General features: G+C 44.9%; 1 protein-coding gene across 1 annotated transcript in view; it reads right to left on the reverse strand.

The window, feature by feature from the left end:
* Positions 1 to 3,344: 3,344 nt before the first annotated feature.
* Positions 3,345 to 10,000, reverse strand: part of LOC308380681 (taste receptor type 1 member 1-like) — a gene marked incomplete at both ends in the record, with an annotated part of 36,549 nt that continues 29,893 nt past the window's right edge. Inside the window, 4 exons of the mRNA XM_080858087.1 lie at positions 3,345 to 3,376; positions 3,527 to 3,549; positions 3,708 to 3,723; positions 7,081 to 7,167. Of these exons, the coding sequence (XP_080714213.1) occupies positions 3,345 to 3,376; positions 3,527 to 3,549; positions 3,708 to 3,723; positions 7,081 to 7,167 (158 nt within the window). The remainder of the gene's footprint in view (positions 3,377 to 3,526; positions 3,550 to 3,707; positions 3,724 to 7,080; positions 7,168 to 10,000) is intronic.

The following is a 10,000-nucleotide window of genomic DNA, read 5'->3' on the forward strand; positions in this document are numbered from 1 at the left end:
GCTAGTGACTGATTCACGGAGGTGATAGTGACTGATTAAAGCACATGTGGGTTTCAGCTAAGCTAAGCTCTCCACCAGCCATGCCTGCAGTTCCAGGTTCAACGTCAGGTCAGTAATGGGCTTCTCAAAACATTAGAGAGATTAAAACCAGCTGGATGAATGAGTTGTTCGTTATTCAAAGAGATAAAATGGCTGACTAACACATGCTCTCATTACTATTCTGCTCTTAAAATACCCATCAGACTCCCTGCATGCCAACACAGAACACAGTTCATTTGAGTGAAACTTTACACCTCCAGCAAGCTTACATTGCAGCCCCGATTGAATAAAACTGCTTTTTATGCAGCGAAGAAAGGTCTTTTTAAAAGTTCTGATCGCTGGAGATATCAGAAGTATTATTCCCCATGTGAGCAGCACACACTGACAGCTGGAAGGGCAATACAGACATGTTCAGATGTTGGGGTGGTTTAGCATAGGACTGTACCTCTCATGGGTCACTGATGGCTCACTGTCAGGGAATTAAAAACCAGGTTGATGAATGAGTTGTTCGTTATGCAGAGACTATATATAGAGCATATATATATAGAGAGAGAGAGAGAGAGGGAGAGAGAGAGAGAGAGAGAGAGAGAGAGAGAGAGAGAGAGAGCGAGAGAGAGAGAGAGAGAGAGAGACAGAGACAGAGAGAGACAGAGAGATGCAAAGAGACGGAATATATTGTCGTAATCTAGACATCTTGCTGTAATTACTATTCTTCCCTCTAGTGAAATACCCATCAGGATCTGTCAAAAACACAGCTTGCAATTCATTCACGTGGACCTTTGGCCTATTGTTTTGTTTAGGAGAGAGAGAGGATGACACATTTACAGTATCTAAGGATAACTTGCAAGATCTACTACAAGATTCCGGAATGTATAGGAGCTGTTCCATGGCAACTCTTACCAGAGAAAAAGATTAATGAGTAGCATTCCTTTACAGAAGACTTCCATTAATCATTTTGCGGATGTACCATGAGTAAACTATCCTGTGATGTCTTTCCAATTAATCAAACACAATTTTTAGGGAAGGTGCCATGGTGCATGGAGTCTGCCTATTATAAATACATAGACAACTCTCGTGAGTTTGCTATGAAGATATACTACCATGATGATGAACAGTACTACATTAGTGTTGCCTTGGAAAGTATACCGGGAGAGTTTACTGGCATATCCCTTTTCTTCTAAAAATAACTGGACAACTCTGAGATTTAGTGTTTTAAAAGACTTACTGGTTTCATTAATTAGGGAATTGTTTAATATTAAAATCTAACTTCAGCCTGCATTTGAAAAGGAAGCTGGCGGATAATCAAAGGAGTATGAGAAACTATGATGTCCCTCAGTGTCTGTCCTCTGTGTCTCTGCCAGCTGTCCTGGTAGAGGAGCTGCTTTGTTCTGCATCTCGAGTTTTCAGGGACATCCATCAGAAAGTGAACTGAATAAGTCACAGATGCAGACATAAATGTGTAAGAAATAGAATAGTCATAAATAGAACAAAAGATTCTTAGAACGATCTAAAATGAAGCCGTTTCTTTTTTTGCAAAGACACAGTGTCACATCATCAAAGCCCAGTGTCACACCAGACCAGACTAATCCATCTGCTATATCTTGAGAAGAGTTTATGTCATGTCATAAAATCTGCGTTATTACAGTTAATAGACACACATAAAACTAAGAGAAAAACCTCCAAAAGGTCTGTTTCACTCTACCATGTGTTTAAGGGTGAAAACTCTGTTAAAGCTGATTGTTATGTTATTTTATGCAGTGACAGACTCCCTTTAAGAAAGGTGAAAATGTTTATAGGTGACATAAGGGGTTAGTTGGTCTCTCCTCCCCTTGCAAAAAGCCCTGACTGCTGAATAAACCCAGGGCTTTTAGCCCAGCTGTCACACACACACACACACACACACGCACACACGCACACTCGCACACTCGCACACGCACACTCACACACACACACACACACACACACACACACACACACACACACACACACACACACACACACACAGACACACACTCACACACACACACACACACACACACAGCTCCAGATAGCATCACCTGGCCTTGTGTGCAATAATCATTACGTGTGAGCACTCTCCTATCTCTCTCTGGTGAGTGGCTGCTTAGTGGCCGGCGCGTAGTGGCCGGGCCGAGCGGTGTTATGGAAATGTGTGTAATCCCCCCCTCTATCACAAGGGCCCAGCTGTTAACTCAGGTAGAAGAAGGCAGGCAGGATAATGGGCCACGGGGAGCCACTCATTTGAGCTGGAGCTTCTCCAAACACACAGGCTTAGCAAGGCAGGCAGGAGGGGGCTCTCTCTCTCTCTCTCTCTTTCTCATTTTATCCCTCGCTCCCTCTCTCTTTCATTCTATCCCTTTCTCTTTTTCATTTCATCCCTCTCTCTCTTTCTCATTCTATCACTCTCTCTCTTTCTCATTATCACTCTCTCTTTTCTCATTCTATCTCTCTCTCTTTTTCATTCTATCCCTTTCTGATTTTCATTCTATCACTCTCTCTTTTCTCATTCTATCACTCTCTCTCTTTCTCATTATCACTCTCTCTTTTCTCATTCTATCTCTCTCTCTTTTTCATTCTACCCCTTTCTTATTTTCATTCTATCACTCTCTCTTTTCTCATTCTATCACTCTCCCTCTTTCTCATTCTATCACTCTCTCTTTTCTCATTCTATCTCTCTCTCTTTTTCATTCTATCCCTTTCTTATTTTCATTCTATCACTCTCTCTCTTTCTCATTCTATCACTCTCTCTTTTCTCATTCTATCTCTCTCTCTTTTTCATTCTATCCCTTTCTTATTTTCATTCTATCACTCTCTCTTTTCTCATTCTATCACTCTCTCTCTTTCGCATTCTATCTTGCCAGTCTATTTTCTCTTTTTCTTGAAGGCTCTCTCTCACTCTCCCTCATTACAGCTCTGGCTTTCTGTCATGGCATTCTTTCTTCCGTTGGCCATCTCTCTGCCTTCTTTCTCCTTCCCTGGTTCCCTCTCTCTCTCTCTCTCTCCCTCTCTCCCTCTCTCATCCTCCCTCCCTTCCCTCTCACTCTCTCCCTCTCTCTTCCTGTCTCCTTCTCTCTCTCCCTCTCTCCCTCTCTCTTCCTGTCTTTGGACCAGCCCCCCGCCCCTCGGGTGAGTAGCGAAGAGCAGCAGACACTGTTGAGGAAAGAGAAGAATGGAAAGCACTCATTGCCTGTAAGATTTATCTGGACACCATGGAGCTGCCACATGAGCAGATGGTGACCTCCCCCGAAAGAAAGACTCACACTGGAAACTAATCTAAATTAAGCCCCTCACAACACAAGACACCACACCACATTCAACACTTCTCATAACACAACACAAGACACCACACCACATTCAACACTTCTCAACACAACACAACACATTCAATACTTCTCATTACACACCACAACATGCCACACCACATTAAACACTTCTCACCACACACCACACCACATTAAACACTTCTCACCGCACACCACACCACATTCAATACTTCTCATAACACAAAATAACACAACACGCCACAACACATTCAATACTTCTCATAACACAACACAACACACCACAACACATTCAATACTTCTCATAACACAAAATAACACAACACGCCACAACACATTCAATACTTCTCATAACACAACACAACACACCACACCACATTCAATACTTCTCATAACACAACACAACACAACACAACACGCCACACCACATACAACACAACACAACACAACACAACACAACACAACACAACACAACACAACACAACACAACACAACACAACACAACACAACACAACACAACACAACACAACACAACGCATCACACCACAATCAACACTCCTCACCACACAACACACCACACCACATCAACACTCTCACTCTCAGACTTGTCTCGCGTCTAAGGCAGAGCTCAAACTCCGAATCTCAAACCTGATCTTTCCTGCCTCACGTCTAAGGCAAAGCTCACACTTCAAATCTGCATCTCATTAGCACAGCATATTTCATGCACGCATTCTCAACCATGGCAGCCATCAAAGACAATGGTGCTGAACGCAGATAAGGAATAAGTGGGAGTTTGTTTGTTTGTTTGTTTGTTTGTTGGTTGGTTTGTTTGTTTGTTTGTTGGATTGTTTGTTTTATCCAGTTTGAACTGTTTGCCAGACTCGTAATGGATGACAATGGATGCAAATATAAACAAATCATCCAGAGCGAATGAGACTCTTCTTTCTATAACGGCAGAAGACTTCATGTAGTTATCCCACACAGTTACTCAGAATAGCTTAGATTTATGTGGCAGATGGCTTAATGATGCTCTGGTTTTCTTAGGGATAATCCTGTTGCTGTGAGATATCTGGTGCGTTTCTTCACCGCAAACACTCCTAACGTCACGTAATCTTTACCATGTCCTCCCCCTCTCTTCCACTTCCTCCTCCCCCTCTTCCTCCTACTTCTCCTAAGGTCGTCTTCTGCTGATGAATGTAGCAGAAACCAATCGGAGGATGCGAATGGGATTCTGGATGACTTTGCTATGGCACCAGTGTATAGGAGTGCTGGCCTCACAGGATGGATACACACACACACACACACACACACACACACACACACACACACACATACACACAAAATCTCTCTCTCGCACACACACACACACACACACACACACTCTCTCACACACACAGACACACGCAGTCTCTCTCTCTCACACACACACACACACACACACACACACACATACACACAAAATCTCTCTCTCTCACACACACACACACACACACACACACACACACACACACACACACACTCTCTCACACACACAGACACATGCAGTCTCTCTCTCTCACACACACACACACACACACACACACACCCACGCATGCACACGCCGCACACACACCCAGAGCTGTCACGCTAGGCATGCCACTGAGGGATTGAGAGGCAGACCCTACCGACAGGCGCTGGCGACAGGCGCTGCCGGAGCGGTTGCACAGACTGATGAAATGGAGGAATGGGAGTTTTACTAGACATGCTGCACAGTGGTGCGTGATATGACCACCGCATAAAGTGAGAGAAGAGCGCAAAAATGAGCAAGATATTTTTAAAAAGATATTTTCCGTTTCAAAGAAAGTGTGTTATCTTGCATGATGATGTTATTGGCAACGATAGACTAAACTGTTTGCTTGAGAAAATGTTAACAAACTGCAGATTGTGGATGTGGCGGCTGTACACTGATAGGGTTTGAAGCAGTACCTGTGAGTTATGTTTTGCGGTTTTGAGACCTGTTTAGGTAATATGAGGATTAGTGCGACTTTATACACGAGCAACAATATGAGCTTGATTGTATAAAGGTACTTTTGAAAGTAGTTTTGAAAAAAATGCATGTCTAAAATGTAGGATTATTTATTGGAGGCCAGAATATACTTGAGAACAATACTAAGCAGAGTAAATGCTACATATCTGCATACAAGTATCTACGCTTATAACAGGACAGGGGTATACATCATACTAGTAAGCACCTCTTATAACAGGTCAGGGGTATACATCATACTAGTAAGCACCTCTTATAACAGGACAGGGGTATACATCATACTAGTAAGCACCTCTTATAACAGGAAAGGGGTATACCTCATACTAGTAAGCACCTCTTATAACAGGACAGGGGTATACATCATACTAGTAAGCACCTTTTATAACAGGACAGGGGTATACATCATACTAGTAAGCACCTCTTATAACAGGACAGGGGTATACATCATACTAGAAAGCACCTCTTATAGCAGGTCAGGGGTATACATCATACTAGTAAGCACCTTTTATAACAGGACAGGGGTATACATCATACTAGTAAGCACCTCTTATAGCAGGTCAGGGGTATACATCATACTAGTAAGCACCTCTTATAACAGGACAGGGGTATACATCATACTAGTAAGCACCTCTTATAGCAGGTCAGGGGTATACATCATACTAGTAAGCACCTTTTATAACAGGACAGGGGTATACATCATACTAGTAAGCACCTCTTATAGCAGGTCAGGGGTATACATCATACTAGTAAGCACCTTTTATAACAGGACAGGGGTAAACATCATACTAGTAAGCACTGCAAGCAGCGAATATCAGGGTCAAAGCAGATGCTGTGAACTGCAAATTTCACAAAATTTGACGTGCATCCAAAGAATGTTATTGTGATAGAGGATTTCAAATTTCATGATTTTGAACAAAATATTGGTTAGTGATGTGTTAGATGTGTTAGGAGTGAAAGAGGTGGTCCCACTCCACAAATGAATCATAATAAATCAGGGTAATACACATCCAAGAACCCAGCTTGCCATAAACATTTAATAATTTATGGCAAAATAGGTTTTGAACTATTGCACAAAAAGTGCTTTGATCCTACACCACCTCAGGGGATGCTAGCAACAAGGGAAACACACACCTAGACACAAACCTTCTATTCTGTATCAGCAATCTCATAACATATACCATAACATACCAAGTGGTATACCACCATGTGGATTGGTAAAATATAAGTGTAATATAAGTAAGTATCAAGTATATGACATTGCCGATCAAAATTTAGCGAAAAAATGGATGAAGAAGAGGTAGAAAGAAAAAAGAAAAAGAAAAACTCTACACCTTCCTGTGGCAAGCGGTCATAATGAATTATTCACCATCCAGGGGGTATTTTATCCCGTCAACCCCAGTGGGTATTCCCCAAAAGCAGCACATCTCTGACTTACAGCCTCCAGGGGGGGGGGGGTTGTTTTGGGCACTTCAATCACGCATCGAAGTCTAACTGTCACTCAATTCGGTAATTTAAAACATATTTATGCAGCGCCACTGAAGGCCTCTGGGGCTTTGGAGCATCACGAGTAGCATCTGATGCAGAGGCAGGTCTGATCCGGGAGGTCCCAACACCTGGGGGGTGTCCAGATTCGACAGACGGGGCGTCAGACACCAACCGCCCTGCTGGCTATTAACTCTGACAGGAGGGGGCAGAGCACAGGCTGTCGGTCCAACTCACCCTCCAGCTGCCACTGAGGTAGAGTGACAGCCTCCACACTAGGCCTGGACATGAGGATGTTAGCAGTGGACAGCCTCCACACTAGGCCTGGACATGAGGACGTTAGCAGTGGACAGTCTCCACACTAGGCCTGGACATGAGGATGTTAGCAGTGGACAGCCTCCACACTAGGCCTGGACATGAGGATGTTAGCAGTGGACAGCCTCCACACTAGGCCTGGACATGAGGATGGTAGCAGTGGACAGCCTCCACACTAGGCCTGAACATGAGGATGTTAGCAGTGGACAGCCTCCACACTAGGCCTGAACATGAGGATGTTAGCAGTGGACAGCCTCCACACTGGGCCTGGACATGAGGATGGTAGCAGTGGACAGCGGTGGAATCGCTCTCTCTGCATCTCCGATAGAGACGTTGGGTAGGTGTCCTAAAGCTCCTCTTGATGATACCCGGAGGGCCGGACTACAGGTGAGGCTGGGACCTAGGCCTAATGTGATACAGATCATAGAACCGGGCTGGGTCAGGCCACAGAACCGGACCAGATCACACCACAGAACCAGGCCAGGTCAGGGTCACAGAATCAGGCCAGATCACGGTCACAGAACCGGGCCAGATCAATTCCAGAGTCTACGGCTAACTTGGGAGGGATAATAGTAACAGAGAGAGCAGATAACTGCTGGGGATGGGAATGAGGGGGGTGGGGGGGGCGGGGGTTGCCGTAGGTCAAAGTTTTTTCCAACAGAGTCATGTGAAGTCGTGTCATTCTTGGATGTATGAACAGTTTTTTTCTGGGGCAAAGAGAAGCAAATCTCCACTCATGAATACAAATTAAAGCCCAAGTGCTTTCACATCATTTAATATTGATTAAGAACAAATTAAATTAGTCACTAAGTAGAAAGACACACTAACTCTCCAATGCCAGAGGACATTAAGCAACCAGGAAACACAAAGGAGAACTCTCAATGCCAAATACTCTCATCCTAGTTTATCTGTGTCAATACCTTATATTAGATTTCCTGAAAAGCATTGTGGGAATTCCAGTGAGATAAAGCAATACGGCACTGAGGAAAGATAGTGACTGATGGAGAGAGGATTCAGCGGAGACAACCCAGCCCGCGGCAAGACAACATTTAAACACAGCAGAGAAACAAGCCTGTCATCCAGCGATACACTCAAAGAACAACACAAACTGCCCTAAGGACTCCAGGATCGTTCTCTTCTGGCAGGCTCACACGTTCCAACTTCTTCAGTGTGACTCTTTAATAGATCTCTATCCAGAACCCGCATATGGCACTTAATAGGTTTTCCCTTACCAGAGTTCTCGGCCTAGATTTTCCCTGACTAAAGTTCTTGGCCTAGATTCTTCCAGACCCCCTTACTAGCTTACTGGCTTTAGTTTGGTGTGGTGTAGAAGCCTTTGTTTGGTGTGGTGTTGAGGCTTAAGTTTGGTGTGGTGTTGAGGCTTAAGTTTGGTGTGGTGTTGAGGCTTTTGTTTGGTGTGGTGTTAAGGCTTTTGTTTGGTGTGGTGTTGAGGCTTTTAGTTTGGTGTGGTGTTGAGGCTTTAGTTTGGTGTGGTGTTGAGGGTTTTGTTTGGTGTGGTGTTGAGGGTTTTGTTTGGTGTGGTGTTGAGGCTTTAGTTTGTTGTGTTTTAGAAGCCTTTGTTTGGTGTGGTGTTAAGGCTTTAGTTTGTTGTGGTGTTGAGTGACTGAGGGAAGAGAAGCAGGCAGAGCCCATGCCCCTCACAGCAGAGCGAACACATCAGGGTTTGTGACAGGCTCTGAATGGTCTGGCCCTCGTAGGGTTGACCTTTTAACCGGGGGGGCAACGGAAGTGCCGAGAGGCGGGGCAGAATTGACGCGGTGAGGGCAGGAAGATTCTCTAATGGGGCTGACAAGGGCAGCTTTGACAGGCCAAGGCTGCTCGGAGGAGCCTCATTGTGCCAGTTCTAAATTTCATATTGGCTCAGGGGTGTGTGTGTGTGTGTGTGTGTATGTGCATGTGTTTCTGTGTGTGTGTGTGTGTGTGTGTGTGTTTGTGTGTGTATTTGTGTGTGTGTGTGTGTATTTATGTGTTTGTGCACTTGTGCGTGTATTCATTTTTTGTGTTTGTGTATATGTGGGTGTGGGTGTGTATGTGTGAGTCTGTGCCTGCATTCATGCGTGCATGTACGTATGTGTTCATGTCTGCCATGTGTTTCTGTGTGTGCCCGTGTGTGTGTGCCAGTGTGTGCCATGTGTTTCTGTGTGTGCCCGTGTGTGTGTGTGGTCGTATGTGTGCCATGTGTTTCTGTGTGTGCCCGTGTGTGTGTGTGGTCGTATGTGTGCCATGTGTTTCTGTGTGTGCCCGTGTGTGTGTGTGTGGTCGTATGTGTGCATGTGTTTCTGTGTGTGCCCGTGTGTGTGTGTGGTCGTATGTGTGCCATGTGTGTATGTGTGTGCCCGTGTGTGTGTGTGTGGTCGTATGTGTGCATGTGTTTCTGTGTGTGCCCGTGTGTGTGTGTGGTCGTATGTGTGCCATGTGTTTCTGTGTGTGCCCGTGTGTGTGTGTGGTCGTATGTGTGCATGTGTTTCTGTGTGTGCCCGTGTGTGTGTGTGGTCGTATGTGTGCCATGTGTTTCTGTGTGTGCCCGTGTGTGTGTGCCAGTGTGTGCATGTGTTTCTGTGTGTGCCCGTGTGTGTGTGTGGTCGTATGTGTGCCATGTGTTTCTGTGTGTGCCCGTGTGTGTGTGCCCGTGTGTGCTTGTGTGGTCGCATGTGTGTCTGTATGTGTTTCTGCCTGTGTGAGTTAGAGACACACAGAACAAGAGGAATAGAGAGGGAGAATAGAGAGAGGGAAACGGAGAGAGGAAGTGTGTCTATGGAGTGCCACTGAGCTCCTCATATCAGACCTCCCACGGGTCCTAATCAGGGCTCCCTTCCAAAGT

This window comes from Sprattus sprattus (genome assembly GCF_963457725.1).
Source record: "Sprattus sprattus genome assembly, chromosome: 2".
Taxonomy (NCBI): domain Eukaryota; kingdom Metazoa; phylum Chordata; class Actinopteri; order Clupeiformes; family Clupeidae; genus Sprattus; species Sprattus sprattus.